The sequence below is a fragment of the Pelobates fuscus genome, chromosome 3 (assembly GCF_036172605.1).
Source record: "Pelobates fuscus isolate aPelFus1 chromosome 3, aPelFus1.pri, whole genome shotgun sequence".
Taxonomy (NCBI): Eukaryota; Metazoa; Chordata; class Amphibia; order Anura; family Pelobatidae; genus Pelobates; species Pelobates fuscus.
The window spans coordinates 402,688,913-402,712,189 of NC_086319.1; the positions used below are offsets into that span (position 1 = coordinate 402,688,913).

Genomic DNA, 23,277 nt, shown 5'->3' on the forward strand with positions numbered 1-23,277 from the left:
ATGGAACAGCTATTGTAACTTCTTATCACCTAATTCATTAATACTACTAAGAGACTCTTTCTGATTCAGTGTTTGCTAATTACTACCGTTTACTACTTAAAGCTACAGTGCCTATAATTGTGGACTTCAGTTATCGTTTACTACTCAAAGCTACAGTGCCTATAATTGTGGACTTCAGTTATCGTTTACTACTTAAAGCTACAGTGCCTGTAATTGTGGACTTCAGTTATCGTTTACTACTTAAAGCTACAGTGCCTGTAATTGTGGACTTCAGTTATCGTTTACTACTTAAAGCTACAGTGCCTATAATTGTGGACTTCAGTTATCGTTTACTACTTAAAGCTACAGTGCCTGTAATTGTGGACTTCAGTTATCGTTTACTACTTAAAGCTACAGTGCCTGTAATTGTGGACTTCAGTTATCGTTTACTACTTAAAGCTACAGTGCCTGTAATTGTGGACTTCAGTTATCGTTTACTACTTAAAGCTACAGTGCCTGTAATTGTGGACTTCAGTTATCGTTTACTACTTAAAGCTACAGTGCCTGTAATTGTGGACTTCAGTTATCGTTTACTACTTAAAGCTACAGTGCCTGTAATTGTGGACTTCAGTTATCGTTTATTAATTAAAGCTACAGTACCTGTAATTGGACTTAAAGTCAATACCTTTTACTTTTGATAATAAATATTCAAACTATAAGAAATCTGCAGTTGTGTTCCTTCATAACAAATGCTTAGACGTGACACCATGTTTCAGTCCAACTACCTTGATATATTAAGAAATGTTTGGTCATTTGGATTGAAATTGTGAATGTATTGCACAGCAGTAAAAAAATTATGTTATCTTGCTCATTTTGAAGTAAGGAGTGTGCTCTTCACTTTGGCCGACAACTGGATGATCTCCCATAGGAAAGCATTGGGAGGCTATTGCGTATGTGTGGAAAAACGCTGTGCTTCACCGCACCAATCAGCATCTCCTCATAGAGATACATTGCATCTCTATGGGGAGTGTTCAGGACCTCCATGCAGATGTTATGGATAAAATACTAAAATGTCTTTTTTACTATTATACATTTGTGTCTTATTTGTCACACATTACCTAATATCCTGGTAAGAGGGTCATAATGTCTTACACATGTGTGCTCAGTAACTATTTCCTCTGTAAAATCCTCCTACCTTCCCCCCCCCTTCCCATCGAGCAAGCCTCGTGTAACAAATTCCTCCCCCACTTCCTTTGTGCCAGTTAACAGCTATATGCCACGTGTAACCAAGATGGAGCTGGAATATGGGTGGGAGAACTCTGTAATGATGACATCACATCCTGTAGGGTGGGTTTAGACAAGACCCCTTAGACTGTTAACCAATTGTTGAATGTATACTGTATGTTTAACTGTGACTCTGTACAATGACGTATTTCTGCTTTAAAAAGGAGCTCTCACTCCAGGGAATAAAGCATTCCTCAGATTTTTCACTGATCAGAACCTTTGTCTCCGGTGTGAATTACTTCTAGGGAAAGCGTGCACGCATTAATCAATCAATTTGGAAGGAGTAGATAGACAAATAATCAAAGTTTTCTTTGATCTAAATCACAGAGAGTGTAGATGCTCAACATAGGTGTAGATGCTCAACTAGAACGCATCTCTAGTGGCCGTCTGAGTGACTGTCACTAGAGATGTGCCTAGGCAGCAATGTAAACACTGCCTTTTCTATGAAAAGGTAGCATTTACAGTGCTCAGCCTACGGGGACAGGCTATAGACACCATAACCAATACATTAAACTGTAGTAGTTCTGGTGACTATAGTGTCACTTTAATATCACGTCTTTCTCTCACCAGCCGACTTTGAGTTACAGGGAGAGCAGGAGACACAAGTGAAGTTTGTTTGTCTTTCTCCCCCAATCCCCTTTCACGTGTCTCTCAGTCCCAGCCCCTTTGTCTCTTTCCCAGGCCCCAGCACCTCTATTTGTATCTTTCCCCACAGCTCCTCTGTGTGTCTCATTCTCTCCTTCCCCACTCCCTCTGTGTGTCTCTTGTTCGTCTTCCTCAGCTCCTCTGTGTGTCTCCTGTTCCCCTTTCCCAATCCGTCTGTCTCTATAAAAATATAAATTATCAATAAAATGAGGCTTATATTTATTGGTACCTCCAACAAATACAATACTTACACACACAGACAGACTGCTGAATACACACAAACCGCAAACACACACACAGACTGCTGAATACACACATATAGAGACTGCTGAATATATACACAGGCTGCTGAATACACACATATAGAGACTGCGGAATATACACACAGACTGGTGATTACACACACACAGACTGGTGAACGCGCACAGACTGGTGAATGCACACAGACTGGTGCGCAGACTGGTGAACGCGCACAGACTGGTGAATACACGCACACACACAGTGTGACTGCAGTGAGGGGTGCAGTATGTGTGTTCAGTGTGTGTAGGGGTTCAGTGTGTGGGGAGTGCAGTGTGTTTAGGGGTTCTGTGTGTGGGGGGTGCGGTGTTTATTTGGAGGGGGTGCAGTGTGTGTAGCGGTTTAGTGTGTGTGGGGGGCTACAGTGTGTGTGTGCTGTGATGTGTGTGGAGGGGTGCTGTGTGCATGAAGGGTTTCTGTCAGACCGGGTAGGGGAACAGAAGCTCCCCTACCGCGGTCTGCCTGCTCAGCCACGTTACATTCTGTGACCATCAGGAGGGGAGCGCATCCCCTCCTGCCGGTCACCCTTTAATTGCGGCCCGGGCTGGTGCACACTAGGCGGCCGCGCACTGGCCCCTAGTGTGCCGGCCTACCGGGAAATTTCCCGGTATCCCGGTGGGCCAGTTCAGCCCTGGGGGTAGGGCAGGATTATGGGGGACTGCGGCTATTGTGGAGGTTGGGGAGCAGGGGCAGTATTGTAAGGGGTGAACACACACACTCTTTCTCGCTCTCACTCTTTTCAATCCACCCAGTCTCCTTACCATCTGGAGAGGATCCACAGCCTGGTGTCCAGTAGGCTGCTGCAGTGCTCCTCCGAGGGAGCTCCGATCCAGATATACAGAAAATGTGGATCTGGGTCAGAGCTCCCTCGCACGCCCTCTCCTCCTGCGCCTGGCCACGCTACAGTAAATGACCAACAGGAGAGGAGTGCTGTGCACTTCTCCCCTGCCGGTCAACTGGATATTTGCACCCCCAGGGCCGGAACGCCATAATGTACCGCCTTATGGTAGCCCCGGCCCTGAATATGGTATAAACATATAGCTTTATATAAACTTTGTAATGATTTCTTAAGCCTTATGCTAAATCGCAAACCAAAAATGATTTTCAAGTCTGACTTGTATTACAGTTTTACTTATAATAATTAATAAATACTCACAAACACCGGCATGATTTAATTTTTATTTTCATGCTGAATTGTTTTAGATTTTTCCCCACATTGGAGCTCGAGCCACCATCAGTGGTCAGAGAAATGTGTTGGAGCAGCCATTACTTTGATAACATCTGGTGACGCTTAAACTTTAATATTCAGCACATTCAAACTGGACATCATTGAGAGCGGTGTCATCATCATTTCCTTGTGATGGCTCCACTTTGGTCACCATACCCGAAATGCCTCTTGTGCAGGTACTGCTAGGTGTTCCATAATCTCCCCAATCTAGTCCTTGTCCTTCAAGTGCACTACCATCGGTGCACCAAAATTTTATATTGTTGGCCGCTGTGTCATCATCCTTGCCCTGAGGTATTTCCACTCTTAATTGAAATCTATAAAGAAAGCCATTCCGGCACCATATTGGTACAGTCCATTTTCCCCATCTGTGAAAGAAGACATTGTTTATCCAGAGAACCAAACTTATTTGTTTGTTTGTTTACTTGTTTTTGAGATTTGAAACAGGAGATCAATGCAGAATAATTGTTTTAGCATTTTTAAATGACAAAACTTTATCCTTAGAACTTATAGATCCATTAAGAGATGTACTGTGCTGTCTTTTTTTCTAATTGCAGTTGTGGGAAGTATCATTGAGTATGATCGCTTTGGAACATAATATAACTGTTTATCTTTGTATGTGGAGAGGAACACACTGCTTGTTTGAGTAAATATATATTTTGAGCTGCATCCTCAAGAACCACGAGTAAGCATTATCAGAGAGAGAGAGACCTATCCTGCAACACTGCCTTGCAGGTCCATTCCTAGTGTCCGGTGACAGCTGCCACTCTCTGCCACCCTTCACTACGTCAGTTTGAACTATTACCATGCAATGGTGTCTGGGCCAGTGCTGTATCTATCACAATACTTAAAAGGCATTTGCCTTTCCAGTAAAAATAATGCTTGCTCTTGAGCTCGCCCGTGACATGAGCAAAGGCCTCAACTTGGGCCTGCTGATTCTCTGCCACCAGCTCTCCTATACCGGAGGAATATAGCAAACATTCCTCTGTTTATCCCAGGATTTCATCAGCAAAGCTCCCAACTCATCCTTCCTGAGAAGGCTTCACACTATCTCTGTTTCACAAAAATAGACTGTCTCCAAAACCTAAACGAATCGCTTCTATTGAGTGACTGTTTATTGCTTTTTCTTTTTGAATGATATATATATATTTCTGTTCAAATTAGTTTTATGAACAGGTTTTTATAGAATACAATATTGGGAAAAAATAGACACACAGTCACACGCAGATACAGACACACACTGACACACATGCAGCTACTCAGACACAAATACAGACACACATACAGATACACAGGCTGATACACAATCTTTTTTAATTTGATAATATACATTTTGTGCTGTGTGTATCAAATTTACACATGCTAAGATATTTTCTCCAGGGTTTTGCACCAAGCAACCTATTTGTACTGTTCAAGCAGAGATAATTTTATTTATAGCCAGCGGTGGAACTCTCACTGGTGTGGCAGGTGCAGCTGCATTGGGCTCGCATGATGATGGGGCCCATCAGGTGGCCCATGCACTTAGTGCCACCTCATGAACATGTGTCTTCAGTGGCCTGGTCGTGCGCTGGACCCCTCTAATAATGTATTGCAGTGCTGGAAGGAAGTGTAAGCCACATATTGGGAAAACCAATGCCTAACTCCTACATACTCAGCCAGCAGAGGAGAGCCACTTGCACCCAAAAGGTAGGAAACAGGAGAGTGGCTGCAAAAATGTATACATTTTGACCTGCATGTTTGTTATTGTGTATCAGCCTGTGTATTTGTATGTGCGTCTGTGTATCTGTGTATGTGTCCTTCTATCTGCATGTGTATATCTGTATTTGTGTCAGTGTTTGTATCTGTGTATCTGTATGTGTGTTTGTATCTTTGTATCTGTAAGTGTGTCAGTGTTTGTGTCAGTGTGTCTGTATTTGTGTTTTACTGTTTGTCTTTGTATCTGCATGAGTGTACCTGTGTGTCTGTATATGTGTAAGTGTGTGCATCTGTTTGTCTATGTATCTGCATGTTTGTCAGCGTGTGTAGCTGTGTATTTGTGTTTGGCTATGTGCCTATGTATCTGCAAGTGTGTGTCTGTATATGTGTATCTGTATGTGTGTCAGTATGTGTGTCTGTGTACCAGTGTATCTGTATGTGTGTTTGTATCTGTGCATCTGTATGTATCTCAGTCTTTGTATCTGTGTAGCTGAATGTGTGTCAGTGTGTGTCTATATCTGTATGTGACTGTATGTCTATGTATTTGCATATATGTATATGTGTGTCTGTGTATCTCTATGCATGTCAGTGTGTCTATATGTGTGTCAGTGTGTGCAGCTGTGTGTCTGTGTATCTGCTCATGTGTCAGTGTGTGTATATGTGTATATGACACACATATCGACATCACACCAACACTACACACAAATACACCCCTGCATTCAAACATTTACACTACATACAAACACACCTCTGTATTAAACACTGCTTGAGCTCCCTGTATACCGGCTGGGTACCTCCGCCAAAGGACTGCTTCCTAACTGGAACCGGAAAACGGATAGGGGAACTAGCTCTTAGTCCTTACAAGGACTTTCTCCGCTGGATCCACTGCAAGCTGGAACAGCAGACACAGGGCTTAAATCTCCCTTCCCTCCAGTAACTGGACGCCACACAGTTCTGGAGGTACAAAGTCTCACCATCTTTATTGAAAACAGGCTTCTTTTATGCACAGACCTCCGCAGGGGGTCTCCATTCAGTACAATACAATCCCAGGCAGGAGGGGTCTGGGTTACAGATAGCCATTGCCCATTCTGGGAGATACCAACAGCATTTTAAAACACATTATATATATGGGGTGCACTTAGGGGCTCTGCGCCCTGGGGTTACACATATAAAACAAACACCATTAGATAGCCCCGGATCCCATCTAGGATCCCTGTAACTAGCGGGGCTATCGGATGTACAGAGCCTAAGATATCAGTGTATAAAATCTGGGGCTTGATTTAGTTGCTTGGTTTAGTCCGGTTGATTCAAACTTCGCACCTAAACCATGCAATGCCCAATCAGAAGAAAGGGCACGAAACAGCGTTTGCACTGGCGCTCCTTCTATGATCGGTCACCTGTGCCCCGCAGTGACCAATCAGCGCTGACTAGTGCTGACCAATCAAGAGAATGGCGCAAACCCAGTTTAAATGGGCACTCCTCCCATTGGTCGGCACAGCCTTCCAGGCAGCCAACGGGACCCCTGTGGCTGTGTAGCCGACCCACAGCTCCAGGGAATCCGCTAGAGCTTTACAATTTTATCATGGGGAGATAAACGTTGTGTGGACTGTTCCTTTAGTCCATGACATATGTGTGTCATGGATTGTCCCTTTAACTCATTAAACATGTCTTTATGTTACTTTTGATGGAGCAGAACTAAATTGGGAGAGCAGACCCAAATATAAGGGCTCTTCTGTCAAATGAAGGATAGTTGGGAGCTCTGTATTGGTATTTAATTCCTACTAAGTATTAAATAGATAGAGACACGTAAAACTTAAACAGACAAATGTACAAACTCACGGGCCAACTGTAGATGTGATTGAATGATTCCTGTCTGTGGTTGGACCACTTGTACAATATAGCTCTATTCCATTCAAAGCTGTATCATCTCCCCTTCCTTGGCTTTCCTCCACCTAGCAGAAAACACATCAATCAGATTAAATACATTTACAAATTAAAGCAAGTGTGAAAAATAATGTAAGATACAATGGACTAATCTCCACCAACCATGAACTAAAAGCAGATCTTTCACTTGGGAGGATTGTCAGTGTTATGTTTATTTATCCCCTCTATTTAATAATAAAGTGTTATGTTTCAAAAAGAGGTCTACGGTACTAAAAGTGGAGCAATCACCATGGGAACCAGTGTAGCCAGGTAGCACAGACTCCTCCCATTTTATAGTTTGGCACCACTTTTAGAACAGAGAATTTTGATAAATCTGACCCTATAAGTCATTGTTATAAGATCAGTCCTTTTATGCAAGTTTTCCAACAAGGGTGGCACCCAGGTGGACCTTGTTGGGCACAGGAACACAAAGGGAATAAACCAATAAGAACAGAAATTAACTGTACGACACTCTCATAACACACATACAATCGCTCCCCTCTGCCTGTGAGATAATTGAATGAAGTACTGTATGAAACTCAATTATCTCCAGGCAGAAAAACACACATTTTTATAAAGTCTAATAAGTACCCCAAAACACAACATATCCCCATAAAAGTTACATCCCTGATAACCCTGATCTGGGTGAACAACAGATCCAAAAATCATAAAAAATACAATCTATAATGAAGTAAAACACCTTTTATTTTAAATTGCACACACAGCACGGATTCTTTATGCTTGTATATGATGATATGTGTATCCAGACCCAGTGTATGGTGCTATGAGTCCTCTGCAGTCGGTAACCAGAGAGTAGCTTGCAATCCACACAAATAAAATCAAATCAAATATAAACAAAATGAATACAAAATACAAATAAATAAAAATGACAGTCACTATAATCTTCTCCCAGCCCTACGCGTTTCGTCCTTCAAACGGACCTCCTCAGGGGCATCTAGTAGTGATGTTGCTGGTCTCCGTCGGGATTCTTTTTAAATATCCTATGCGCGCCTTTTCTAGTTGTTTTCCGCCAATCGGAACGGGCGGTTAGATTGAAATCACCTGAAATCCTTTAGCTGACGCTATGCGTCCCAAGCCTCAGTCAGTGTATGATGTCTGTGACATCTGTGACGAAAGCAATTTCGCCACTGGTTTTTGGAAAGGACTAATGGTCAGCCTTTTGCCCAAAGACTATTGGCCCTGCAAAAAGAGATGTTAAAAAGTGACTTCCATGGGAAAATGTGCCTCTTCCCCTCCCCCTTTTTCCTGTCCTATTGTTTCCCCAGCAGGGGGTTGTCCCAGGGACAACGCCAGACCAGTTTAAATTGGCTGCTTTGTCCCTCCTCAATCTCACATCAGCCCTTTCTATTTTCTGATCCCACCCTTATTTGTACTATAGTACACTTTTAACATTGAAAATAGACCGGCCGCATAGCCAAAATCTGTGGAACTATTTTCGGCATGAAAGCAATGCGTGCAGTCAGTCAAAAGAGACTTCCAGAAAACTTTTGAGCCCCGGCTCTGATCTGAGTGATTTTTGGATATGTTGTTCACCCAGATCAGGGCTATCGAGGGATGTATTTCTCTATTTTTTAAAAATCTTTTTTCTTTCTTTTTATCATAAGCTTTCAATCAATCTGAACTTTCCATGCATTTTATGATCTTTATTTATATGTAATTTTCAATACACCTTATAAGAACAGTAACTAGTTTTTTTTTGTTTTCCTTTCCGCCCCCCTTTTCCTTTATACATATCGTTTTATGTGAAAAACAATATTTCTATGGGACTGGTGTATTCACTGACCTTTAACTTCCGGAACGAAGACGTCACAGACATCCAACACTGACTGAGGCTTGGGACACCAAGCGTCAGCTAAAGGATTTCAGGGAAATTCAATCTAACCGACAATTTTGATTGGCGGATAACAGCTAGAGAAGGCGCGCATAGGCTATTTAAAAAGAATCCCGACGGAGACCAGCAACACAACTACTAGATTCCTTTGAGGAATTCCGTTTGAAGGACGAAATGCGTAGGGCTGGGAGAAGAATATAGTGACTGTAATTTTTATTTAATTGTATTTTGTATTTATTTTGTTTAGATTTGATTTTATTTTATTTGTGTGGATTGCAAGCTGCTATCTGGTTACCGACTGCAGAGGACTTCATAACACCGTACCCTGGGTCTGGATACACATATCATCATATACAAGCATAAAGAATCCATGCTGTGTGTGCAATTTAAAATAAAAGGTGTTTTACTTTTTAAAGTGGTGCTGTGATGTAATTCCAGTAAAATACAAGTTTAGCAGGCTAAGATTGCCACAAGGCATATGTATGTATATGTGTTTGTAGTATCAGTTAGTTAATTACACGTAGCTAAGATACTGTCATCACTGTACTGACCAGGTGCAGGAATGTAAGAACTGGAATTACGCGTCCCTCTCCTTTGTATCAGATGAGCCACGTGGTTAGACCGGATGGATGAGTTTAGACTCTATTCATTAAATAGGTTAAGGGTATGTGTGGGTGTAGTTAATTGTGGGAGGAGCTACAGTGCTATATAAGGAATGTACTCTATGTATTCAGGACTCAGACTTTGCTGTATTTTGGTGACGCTAGTCCCTCTGAGTCCCGATCGGTGATCCAATAAAGAATCTCTTCCTTCCTGAAGAAACCTGTGTCCATCTCTCTGTGCTTGGCTTCCGTCAGTTTCTCCGGTATCATTTGGTGCATTGGCCGGGAAGCTCATCGTTCAACGGTAGCTGAGAGGCAGAGGCGTGAGACGGTCTATCTTTGCCCACGTTCTCTACGGCTGCACCCCTGAACTTCTGCGTGGACCTCCCTTCGTCTCGGCGCCACTGGTCTGTTGTCCAGGAGATCATCGGCCTCTACGTGAGAAGTGCTGGGGTGTCCCCGTCGATGAGTGTGAACTCAGGTTCAGGAACGAGGAGGTAAGATAACTGCTGTTTTAGACGGCAGGACCCGCTAGGGGTATACCGATTGTGCGGTAGGCCCAAAGGGGTTTTTGAATCTGTATCTGCCCCCTCTGTCGGAGGGAAGGAGCGAAGGCGCACCGCTCGATCGAACGCTCTTTAGTCAGACCGTTTGATTTGGTTAGTCAGGCGGGGTCCTGGTGTAAATAGCCCTAGCCGGACACCGGTGTCTTGTCTAGACTAGCGTTCTAGGGTGTATATTACGTTCGCTAGGTCGGAGGGACCGGGAGACTAAGCGGCGCCTGTGTAAATTCGGTTCGCTAGTTCTCATCCTATCTGGGCTAAGTGGGAAGGCGTGTAAATTTGGAACCCACTAGACTTTTGATAGTACGACTAAGAGGCGCCTGTGTAAATTCGGTTCTCTAGCTCGTTGTATAGTGCGACTAAGAGGCGTCTGTGTAAATTCGGTTCTCTAGCTCGCTATATATGTGGTGATTGGGCAGTGTGGCTAACCAAAACGGGTGTATATAGTTTTAGGTAGTCCATTCAAGGTACTGGCCAATAGTTTAGTTGGGAATTGTAAATGTGTTAACGATTGTTTTAGTAAAGTGTATATCTTGTTAGATAGCGCGAGCTCAGCCGTCTAGCGAGAGTGTTAATAGTGTGTTGCTGTATTATAGTGCACGGTACCATAACCCTGTATATTTACTGACATTATATAATAAGTACTAATCATTGTCGTCCATTGCATGTTTAACACCATAACCACTAATAATTGTATTGTGACCTTAACTTGTGCTTTGACCTATGCTAACCGTACTGTAACCGCTATTTGTAAAAGACGATGTTACTGGGGTGTGTTATAGACGGGTAATTCGTATATAGAGAATTATAGCGTGGGTGACTGTGTAGTTACGCCAAAGGGCATAATATTGATTATATAGTGACTGGTGTAGCAGCTGTGTGTGTACGGGAATTCCCTGAGTGTTTATTGTTATTGTGTACGTTTCACTTGGTAACCGTACCACGTGGTGCTGTTGCCAGAGGAAACGGGTGTGACTGTTGAATAGTACGCGTGTATAGTAATCGTTGTCGACGACGTTCCACTGTTAAATATGGGTGCGTCGCAGTCAACGATTCCGGATCCCTTAGGATGTATGGTTAAGAATTTTAAAAAGGGATTCAAAGTTTGTGATTTTGGGGTTAAGATGTCCCCTGTACGTTTGGTCACTTTGTGCACTAGGGAGTGGCCTACTTTGGTTGCGGCATGGCCGCCACGTGGCAGTTTGGATCCAACTCTGGTACAGCGCTTACACGTGGCTGTATCAGGTAGGCCTGAACTTTACGGCCAGTTTCCTTATATTGATTGTTGGAGACAGGCCGTAAATGACTCGCCAAAATGGCTCCGGACATGCCACGAGGAACAGTGTCGCCTCATGGTAGCTAGGACTTGTTCGTCCACTAGGGCTGGTGTTAGGCCCATTTTGGACACGCCCCCTGAGTCCGAGATCCCTTTGCCGCCCCCTTACTTTCCGGTAAGAGGAAGTGACGCAAATACAGGAAGTCCTGTAACCCTTCCCTCATTACCCTCATCCACTTCCGCTTCCTCCTCCAGTACAGGATCCACCCCCCCTCGTACTAAATCTCCCCTTCCGGAACCAGAACCCACCCCCATTAGAAACGAATATCCTGATTTGGCGCCACTTCAGACTTCCGGTCAAGCTTCATCTAGCTCGGCCCGAAGTGTTCTATTCACTACCTTTTCCCAAAACCAACCTCCCACATCCCCATACCCTATATCTCCCCGACCGGAACCCATGACTGACGCTTCCCTACGTAGCCCCATCCAAACCCGACAGTTGACTGGTGCCCAACAATTAAAGCACTATCAGATGCCTCTTCGCTTAAATCCCGGGTCAGCTTATATCGATGCCGCAGGTCAAATGGCACACGCTGACCCTGTCTTCGTATATGTCCCTTTCACCACTACCGACCTTTTAAACTGGAAGACCCATAATTCCTCGTATACTGAGAAACCACAAGCCATGACTGATCTGTTCACCTCAATAGTACAGACACATAATCCGACATGGGCTGATTGCCAGCAGTTATTAATGACTTTATTTAACAATGAGGAAAGGACAAGAATAAATCAAGCAGCCATTAAAGCATTAGAGGATAGAGCCCGTGCTTTGAACCAAGCTAATCCAGCAGCATGGGCCGCAACACATTATCCCAACACTGATCCCGATTGGAACGTAAATGGTGCTGATATGGTTCAACTCAGAGCCTATAGAGACGCTATAATTGCTGGCATGAAAGCCGGAGGAAAGAAAGCCATTAACATGTCGAAGACAGTTGAGGTGATCCAGAAAAGCGATGAAGCGCCCAGTGTCTTTTATGACCGATTATTGGAGGCGTACCGCTTGTACACCCCCTTTAATCCGGAAGACGCAGACAATTCCCGAATGGTTAACTCCGCCTTTGTCAGCCAAGCTTACGGAGATATTAAGCGCAAGCTACAAAAGTTAGAAGGGTTTGCAGGTATGTCAATCTCCCAACTAATGGAGGTAGCTAATAAGGTCTATATGAATAGGGAAACAGAAAGCAAGAAAGAGGAGGAGCGCAAGATGCGTAAAAAGGCTGATATGCTAGCGGTAGCGATCGCAGGCGTAGATAAACGGGGCCCAGATAGAGGCAATAATAGATGGAGTAGGGAGCCTTTGAGTAGGGATCAGTGTGCGTATTGCAAGGAAGAAGGGCATTGGAGGAACGAATGTCCGCAAAGAGAGCAGTACGAGAGAGACCAACCCAGGGCAGGCTACGGAAACTTTAGAGGCAGAGCGAGAGGTAGAGGAGGTCCCGGAGGGAGTAATGGTTATAGAGGGAGTAATGGGAACAGAGGAAGTGTTAGGGAAGACAGGTATATTCCAGCAGCGCAAAGGTCTCGCGATAGAGAAGGTAGGGACTTTGTAGGATTGGCTGACACGGTCATGGAGGACTATTGATACCGACCGGGCTCCATCCCCCTTGGTCGAGCGGAGCCTATGGTCGATGTATCAATAGGGGGGAAAAGGAGTGCGTTCATGATCGACACTGGTGCTGAACATTCAGTGGTGACTAATCTAGTTGCTCCTCCATCTGGAAGGACTATTACTGTGATAGGAGCAACTGGAAGAAGTGCTGAAAGACCGGTTCTTAAAAGTCGACTCTGTACATTGGGAGGCCACGTAGTAAAACACCAATTCCTTTATATGCCTGAATGTCCAGTCCAATTGCTGGGACGTGATATGCTATCCAAATTACAAGCGCAGATTACGTTCCTACCAGATGGAACAACATCTTTAAAGTTTAATGGACCTTCAGGTATTATGACTTTATCCGTACCAAAGGAAGAAGAGTGGCGACTTTATACAGTGTTGACTAGCCAAAACCCTAGGAGTGATGAGACATTGTTTAACATACCAGGAGTTTGGGCAGAGAACAACCCACCAGGACTGGCCCGCAATATTCCACCAATAAAAATTGAACTGAAACATGGGGTTTATCCAGTGAGCCTAAGACAATATCACATTCCGCAGAAGGCTAAGAAGAACATCCAATCCTATCTGGATAAGTTCATACGGTATGGTATCCTAAAATTCTGTACTTCCCCCTGGAACACCCCATTGCTGCCTGTTCAAAAGCCCGGCACAGATGAGTATCGACCTGTGCAGGACTTAAGAGCAGTCAATGATGCGGTTGTTAGCATACATCCAGTTGTACCCAATCCATATAACCTGCTTGCTTTAATTCCGGGCGGGGCTACTTACTTCACAGTCTTAGATCTCAAAGATGCCTTCTTTTGCCTCCGAACTGCCGCAGAAAGTCAATGTATTTTCGCTTTCCAATGGGAGAACGCTGTAACGGGCTCAAAACGCCAAATGACTTGGACAAGACTGCCCCAAGGGTTTAAAAATTCACCTACCCTATTTGGTTCAGCCCTAAGTCAAGATCTATTGGATTTCGAGTCCATCCCAGGAGAGTGTGTATTGTTACAATATGTAGATGACTTGTTGATAGCAGCAGTTACAAAAGAAATCTGTCAGCAAGCAACGCACGATCTACTACACATTCTCTGGAAGGCAGGATACAAGGTGTCTAGAAAGAAGGCTCAGTTGTGTTTGCCAACTGTCAAGTATCTAGGATTCCATATCTCTGAAGGTCAAAGAATTATGGGGCCAGAGAGAAAAGAAGCTGTCTGACAAATACCAATACCCAAGAATAGAAGACAAGTGCGAGAATTCTTGGGGGCAGCAGGCTTCTGTAGGATATGGATTCCCAGCTATGCGATACTAGCAAAACCTCTGTACGCAGCTATCAAAGGTACAGAGCACGACCCCTTCTTATGGACCCAAGAACAGCAAACGGCATTTGAAGATGTGAAGAAGGCTTTGATGAGTGCCCCAGCATTAGGTCTACCTGATCACACACGACCATTCTACTTATATGTACACGAGCAAAGAAGAATGGCTGTGGGAGTATTGACACAGTACTTGGGATCATGGCAAAGACCTGTTGCCTACATGTCTAAGCAATTGGATGCAGTGGCCAGCGGACTTCCACCTTGTCTAAGAGCCGTAGCTGCAGCCGCCCTGCTAGTAGCTGAAGCCGATAAACTCACTCTGGGTCAAGAACTTTATGTACGAGTCCCACATGCAGTACAGACGTTGTTGGATTACAAAGGAAATCATTGGTTTAGTAATAGCCGTATGACCAAGTATCAAGCAATGTTGTGTGAAAACCCAAGAGTGCATTTAGAGACTGTAAACACCTTAAATCCAGCTACCCTTTTGCCACAACCTACTGAAAGTCAACATGATTGTTTGGAAGTAATGGATGAAGTATTCTCAAGTAGACCAGATCTTCGTGATTTTCCCATCCAGAACCCCGATGTTCAATATTACACCGACGGCAGTAGTTATGTGAAAGAAGGGATCCGCTATGCAGGATATGCAGTGACAACAATAGACAAGGTGATAGAAGCTCGGCCACTGGCGAAAGGAACATCAGCACAAAAGGCAGAATTAATAGCACTAACACGAGCGTTACAATTGGCTGAAGGTTTAAGAGTAAATATCTATACGGACTCTAAGTATGCGTTTTTAACCACTCATGCCCACGGAGCTTTGTATAAAGAAAGAGGACTACTGAATTCAGAAGGCAAAGAAATCAAGTACGCAGCTGAAATCCTACAACTATTGGAAGCAGTGTGGGAGCCGAAAGAAGTCGGTATCATACATTGTCGAGCGCATCTGAGAGGAGATGGTGATGTAACCAAGGGAAATCGGATGGCAGATAGTGCAGCTAAGCGTGCTGCTGAATCAGGAAGACAGGAGTATGTAGGGCATATAGCTGCTCTTATACCAACTCCACTGTCCCAATGGACTCCAGTTTATACAGCTCAAGAAGAGGAGTGGTTAAAGACTGAACCGGGAAAGTATCTGGAGAACAAGTGGTATCAGCTAGAAGATGGAAGAATAGTTATACCAGCATCGCTAGCGGTAGAAATTGTCCAAAATTATCACAACGGGACACATTCTGGGAGAGACAGTACTGAAGAATCTCTTAGAAAACATTTCTACATACCAAGATTGTCCAACTTGACTCAGGCCATTGTACGCAGATGTGTAACGTGTGCTAAGAATAATGCAAGACAAGGACCAGTAAAGCCACCAGGAGTCCAGTTTATGGGGGGACTCCCCATGTCCGATCTACAAATAGACTTTACAGTGATGCCTAAATCGGGTGGACATCGTTACCTGCTGGTAATTGTGTGCACCTATTCAGGCTGGGTAGAAGCATGTCCTACTCGTACAGAGAAAGCAGGAGAAGTTGTGAGATTCCTGCTACGAGAAATAATACCCCGATATGGACTACCCTGTTCTATAGGATCGGACAATGGTCCAGCTTTTGTTCACCAGTGCCTACAACAACTGACTCATATGCTTGGTATAAAGTGGAGGCTTCATACTGCATATAGACCCCAGAGTTCTGGTAAGGTAGAGAGAATGAATAGAACTATAAAGAACCAGTTGGCTAAAATGTGTCAGGAAACCCAACTTAAGTGGAACGTTCTCTTACCTATAGCCTTATTGCGAATCCGCAGTACCCCTACCAGAAGGATGGGCCTCTCTCCTTTTGAAATCATGTATGGGCGACCACCTCCCGTACTTGGTAACTTAAGGGGGGACTTGAGTCAGTTGGGAGAAGGAATTACCCGGCAGCAGGTTGTAGAGTTGGGTAAGACTATGGAGGAGGTACAGAAATGGGTACAAGATAGATTACCTGTGAATATTTATCCCCCTGTTCATAGTTATCATCCAGGAGATCAAGTGTGGATTAAAGAGTGGAATACTGTACCGTTAGGGCCCAAGTGGAGAGGTCCTTATGTTGTTCTTTTGTCTACCCCTACAGCAATAAAAGTAGCAGAAGTGACTCCGTGGATACATCACTCCAGGGTTAAACCAGCAGCAGTCGATTCTTGGCAAGTTACAGCAGATCCAGAGAATCCCTGCAAGATCCGGTTAAAACGCACTACTCAGTCGGAGTAACGAGGAATTATTGTGGATTACAAATTTTATTGTTACAGGTGTGAGTGAGAAGGCCATAATAAAGCCTGTCCGCTTACCATCACATAGTGTATAAGCCAGGAAAGTCTCGAAGGGACACCTGTGAAGACGAGCAGAACTCCATTCCCTGCAGCCCCTCACATCCTGGAAGCTGAGGCGCCATCGCACGGACGAAGACTGAGGATGACGGCGAAAGATGTGCTTTTGATAGTGTTTATTTATATGTGTTTTTATATTCAGGAAGGTAGAGGTACCGACACTCCTAGCTGTGAGGTATGCATTAAGACTACGAGAACAGGTAACCATATTTCCCAAACCCTAATTTGGCATTCACAATACGAATGTAAAGGAGATGTATCGAGATGTAGATACTTAAATATAGATTATAGTGTGTGCCATTTAGGAGTAGGAGAACCTAAGTGCTTCAGTCCGGAGTATCAGCCTCGTACAATTTGGTTGACTCTCAGGAATGGAGATCCTCAGGGGACCCTAATTAATAAAACGGTGTTAGAATCCGTACATTCTTCGGGTGTTCTGCTATTTGATGCGTGTAAAGCGATATCGAGTGGTAGAAAGCCGTGGAATGTATGTGGGGATCTTAGATGGGAGAGGACGTATGGGTCTAACGATAAATATATTTGTCCCAGTAGCAAAAATAAATATGTAAGTCCTAGATGCCCAAATAGAGATTATAACTTTTGCCCATATTGGTCTTGTGTGGGGTGGGCAACTTGGGGACAGACAGTAGACAAAGACATGATAGTGACTAAGTTGCCGACTAGCCCTTATTGTAAGTCTATGGAATGCAACCCAGTCCATATACTCATTAATAACCCCGACAAGTTCTTAGATAAGTATGGAAATTTATTTGGGTTTCAAATATACGGGACGGGTTTAGATCCTGGGACATTATTGTTTATAGGAATAGAGACTGATACGGTATCCTCCCAGACTCATCAAGTATACCATTCCTTTTACGAAGAGATGAGTATAGATAATAAGATCCCCCATAATGCTAAAAACCTGTTCATCGATTTAGCTGAAAGTATTGCCGGTAGTCTTAATGTTACCAACTGCTATGTGTGTGGAGGTACTAACATGGGAGACCAATGGCCTTGGGAAGCAAAGGAGGTAATGTCCGGTTCTGAGGCAGTTGACCAATTAATATCTACACAAGCCGATTATCATATGAGTGTTAGAGGTAAATCTGAGTGGAGATTAAAGACCTCCATCATAGGTTATGTTTGCATAGCAAGGAAAGGAATAATGTATAATACTTCTGTAGGAGAATTAACTTGTCTAGGGCAAAAAGCTTATGATGATGATACAAAGAATACAACTTGGTGGTCGGCTTCAAATGTCTCAGAACCATCTAACCCGTTTGCTAGATATGCCAATTTAAAGGATGTGTGGTTTGATCTATCCATCACATCTACTTGGAGAGCCCCAGCAAATTTGTACTGGATCTGTGGTAAGAAAGCCTATTCGGAGCTGCCACAGGACTGGGAAGGGGCATGTGTGTTGGGTATGCTCAAACCATCCTTCTTCTTGTTACCGATTGAAACAGGTGAGACTTTAGGTGTTAAAGTGTATGATGTGAATCATAGGAAGAAAAGGGGACCCATAGAGATAGGCGCCTGGGAAGATGATGAATGGCCTCCCCAGCGTATTATAGATTACTATGGGCCAGCCACGTGGGCTGAGGATGGTACCTTTGGTTATAGAACCCCTATTTATATGCTCAACCGTATTATAAGATTACAGGCGGTGGTTGAGATTATCACAAATGAGACATCACAAGCGCTCAATCTTCTAGCGAAGCATAACACCAGGATGAGGACAGCAGTCTACCAAAATAGATTAGCCTTGGATTACCTTTTGGCAGTAGAGGGAGGTGTATGTGGGAAGTTTAACCTAAGTAATTGCTGTCTTCAAATAGATGACGAAGGGCAAGCAATAGCTGAGCTTACTAGCCATATGGTTAAACTAGCGCATGTGCCTACTCAGGTATGGAAAGGGTACAATCCAAGTAGTTGGTTTGGTAGCTGGTATGAGTGGTTTGGAGGGCTTAAGGCAGTGGTAGGTGGAGTCCTACTGATTTTACTGTTGTGTCTACTCCTACCGTGTCTTATACCCTTAGTAGTTAGGTCTGTGCAAAGCCTGATAGGAAGTATAGCAGAGAGGAAGGCTGCTGCACAGATAATGGCAATATATAAGTATAAGGCTCTAGATCAGGGAGAACCAATGCAAGAAGATGAATGTTGAAGATTCACATCATAAGATAAGTCTGGTCTGGTTCATGGTAACCTGAGGTATATGCAAACCAAGGTTAAGTGATGCCTCAAGTAATTGTGAAATATCAGAGGCATCAAAGGGGGGAATGTGATGTAATTCCAGTAAAATACAAGTTTAGCAGGCTAAGATTGCCACAAGGCATATGTATGTATATGTGTTTGTAGTATCAGTTAGTTAATTACACGTAGCTAAGATACTGTCATCACTGTACTGACCAGGTGCAGGAATGTAAGAACTGGAATTACGCGTCCCTCTCCTTTGTATCAGATGAGCCACGTGGTTAGACCGGATGGATGAGTTTAGACTCTATTCATTAAATAGGTTAAGGGTATGTGTGGGTGTAGTTAATTGTGGGAGGAGCTACAGTGCTATATAAGGAATGTACTCTATGTATTCAGGACTCAGACTTTGCTGTATTTTGGTGACGCTAGTCCCTCTGAGTCCCGATCGGTGATCCAATAAAGAATCTCTTCCTTCCTGAAGAAACCTGTGTCCATCTCTCTGTGCTTGGCTTCCGTCAGTTTCTCCGGTATCAGTGCACTATGTTTGCTTTTCTCCCTTTTTCCCCCTATATGGTCAATGGAATAAAAGAAAAGGACAAAAGGTTAACGTCCTATAAAGATACCTTTACGTGCCTGCTACAAGCATATTTTTTGTGAGTGTAACATCAAGTCACCCACGTCCCATTATATTTTCTATCACGCTATTCACGTTTTTTCCTTCATTATAGATTGTATTTTTTATGTATATGTGAAGAAGATACAAGGAATCTTCTTACAATCTAAACAGTTATATAAGGGTATTCTTCACGTGTTATTTTGTTATATATCACATTTCTATTTCCAAAAATCACCCAGATCAGATCAGGGGTTAAAAGGGTTAAAAGGAAAAAGAACAAGGTCAATTATTATAATTATTTCATTCCAACTGACAATGAAACGGAAGGTATGGGATTGAGAGATAAACAGATGAGAAAGAACCAGATTGAAGGATGCAATAAAGTACAAGTATTGCAGGCTAAATAGACAAAGGAGTACAGTAGTCTATATGATTGTGATATATATGCCTAAGGTAAACTTGGTATACTGACATACTGACATGTGAATATAAAGGATAAGTCTGAAAAATGTGACCTAACTACGACCAGATTAATATGGCGAGTAAAAAAAGGGAAGAGCGAGAACGAAAAAGGCGCCTTTAATTGTTGTTTAATTGTTCAGCAATGGAAGTTGCAACCATTACTGAAACTGACCCAGGAACTACACATAAAGAACCGGGTATACTAGGGTCACAGCCTGCAACGCATGAAGAGCTTCCAAACAACTAGAATTTAAAAAAGAAATAAAAATCAACTGAAAAGTGAGAAAGAGAAATGACAAAAAAGTTGAAAATCTAGATAATAGAGGACACGGACGGCACGCAATTAGGTAACTTTATGCATTTTAATATTAGACAAGGAAACTTTGAAATGAAGGCTGATCTTAAACACAAAAATATTGGGAGTGACGCAAAATAGTGACGGTACACACCTGCAAAATAAAGTATGGACCATACGCAACTGCAAAATAAAGAATGGACAGTACACACTTGCAAAATAAAGGATGGACCGTACGCAACTACAAAATAAAGGATAGACAGTACACACTTGCAAAATGAAGGATGGACCGTACGCAACTACAAAATAAAGGATAGACAGTACACACTTGCAAAATGAAGGATGGACCGTACGCAACTACAAAATAAAGGATAGACAGTACACACTTGCAAAATGAAGGATGGACCGTACGCAACTGCAAAATTAAGGATGGGCCACAGGCACCTGCAAAATAAAGGATGGACCGTATGCGCCTGCAAAATAAAGGATGGGCAATAGGTTCCTGGAAAATAAAGGATGGGCAATAGGCTCCTGGAAAATAAAGGATGGACCGTACGCAACTGCAAAATAAAGCATGGGCAGCAGGCACCTGGAAAATAAAGGATGGGCAATAGGCTCCTGGAAAATAAAAGATGGGCCACAGGCCATGCAAAATAGAATAAATAAGGGAAGGGAAAGCAAAGGAGAATTTGTTTTAAGAATGGGAAAAGAAAGCAGATGAAAAGAAGGAATGGGCGAAGAGAGAAGATTGGAAAGGAAGAAAGGAAAGAAAGAGAGAAAAAAGGAAAAATGCAAAATGATAGAGTGAAGGACACACATGTATTAACATAATTGGTTTGCATCTTTGAAAGCGAAAAGAAGGAAGAATGATAATGAAGAAAGAGGTCATATGGTTTCTCTTACTGGATTGATATTGAACAGAAAGATTGGAACCGATGCATGATGTTTATTTATTTCTACCACTTCCTTCTGCCACATAAAATAGATCATACTAGTAGGATAACATTATTATTATTATTATTATTATTCATTTATAAAGCGCCAACAAATTTCGCATCGCTGTGCATTGGGTGGACTAACAGACATAGACGTAGATAATTCTGTTTAACAAAACCAGGAACCACTTAGGTAGGTTTAGGTTTAAACTACAGAGATTGTTTAAATTAAGTAGTTGCATCAAAGTTGTCTTTCGAGGGTAAGACACCTTGTCCCTGTTAGTAGGAGGGATACTTCTACAGGGTCAGGTAGTGTTGGTTCAACTGTTGAACCAAAGTTTTTGTTGTATGTTTTGTATTATTTAGACAAGCCCTTCTTGTTCTACGTGGTCTGAAAAGGAAGGTAAATAAAAATAATGGTTACACTCAAGAAATTCAACACACAAGATCTTAATTCTCCTCATAAAAGGTCAGCCTTGGCCAATCTGTTAAAGACAGATAAAGAGGACGTATGTTTACTGCAGGAAACTCGCTTGTTAAAATTGGATAAAAAATATTATTTAGATAAACAAATAAATAAAGTTATACCTGCCTCTTTAACCAACAATAAAAAAAAAAAAAACTAAGTGGGTCGTTATTGTAATGAAAAAAAGATTAGAAATAGAGATATTGTTTCAAGAATGCAAGATATGTTATATTAATATGTGAAATAGGTAGGAATTAAATATTATACTTTAGTTAATATATATGCTCCAAATCTACATATGGTATACTTCCTAAAGAAATTATTTAATAAAGTGGAAAAGTTACACTTATCGTAGCCTGAGATTTCAATTGTGTGATAGATACGGCTAAAGATAAGAATTTAAAAAGAGGTGAGAAACTAGATAATAGAATTCTAAGAACAGCTACAGCTTTGCCAGGATTAAACTTTATGATTTATGGAAGATTTTTTACCCTAAACAGGAAGATTATACATCATTTCTTTCGGGCTCACTGTTCGTATGCGAGAATTGACCTGATACTGGAAGATGTTTCCCTTATACTAAATGGGAGAAATTGCTTAACAAAAACAATTAAAACAAAAAAGGCATTATGGAAAAAACAAAAAAGAGGCAGCCGATGGAGTAGGACGCTGGCAGTGTGAGCTCCTAGGCCCCAACTCGCCAAAGCCCGTGTAAATAGCGCAGTTATACCCGATTGAATGGGTAAACCGAGGAGGGGGACCACCCCGGGCCCGCAACACACCGACATGTCTCAGCAGTCGGGGCCGATGGATGAATTCTTCTCAACCCCGCACTGCATGACTGGCGCACGAGGCCCAGACAAAATGGCGCCCGGGTCGCCGGGATCAAGCAACAGAACATGCTCCACACAGGACTCCCCAAAGAGAGATGCCCTCTCCCAGATGTCCGCAGAACTAGCGGCAATCTCCACAAACATGCTCACCAGGCAAGACAAGAAGGACCTGGTGGCAGAACTCCGCTCCGCAATCCGGGAGGAGATAGCTGCGGTCAGACAGGACCTCTCTGCTCTGGAACACCGGGTGGATGACCTGGAGGTCCGACGGCTGCAGGCAGATCAGCGTCAACAGGCTACAGACCTCGCTACTACACGGCAAGGCAACATCATCCTGGAACTCAGACGCCAGGTAGAGGACCTGGAGAACCGCAGCCGACGCAATAACATCCGCGTCAGAGGTATGCAGGAGTCAGAAGGGGAAACACCCAAAGAACTGCTGGAGGGCCTGTTCACACACTTACTGGGGGAAGAGGCTCCACTGGACTTCGGATTGGAGCGAGCCCACCGGGCGCTCCGACCACCAAGGAGAGATGGCCTCCCCAGGGATTTAGTCTGCTGTTTTCAATCGTTCCAGCTGAAGGAGGCCGTTATGAGGGCAGCTAGGGCACTGCGCAATATCACGTACATGGATTCCCATATATCTTTATTCCACGACCTGTCTGCCCTCACCCTTGACGCCAGATGAGCGTTGAAGCCGCTCACAGGCCTCCTGCAACAGAAGAGGATCCCGTATAAATGGGGATTTCCATTCAGCCTGCAAGCTAGAGTGGACAACCGC

The 23,277-nt window shown here is 43.2% G+C and overlaps 1 protein-coding gene across 1 annotated transcript in view; it reads right to left on the reverse strand.

Annotated features, from left to right (window-relative positions):
* Nucleotides 1-3,410: 3,410 nt before the first annotated feature.
* LOC134601934 (vitelline membrane outer layer protein 1 homolog) overlaps nucleotides 3,411-23,277 on the reverse strand; it is a 42,436-nt gene continuing 22,569 nt past the window's right edge. The window contains exons 3-4 of the mRNA XM_063446440.1: nucleotides 6,965-7,077; nucleotides 3,411-3,798 (exon numbers count right to left, since the gene is read on the reverse strand). Coding sequence (XP_063302510.1) covers nucleotides 3,504-3,798; nucleotides 6,965-7,077 — 408 coding nt within the window. The 3' untranslated portion in view covers nucleotides 3,411-3,503. The remainder of the gene's footprint in view (nucleotides 3,799-6,964; nucleotides 7,078-23,277) is intronic.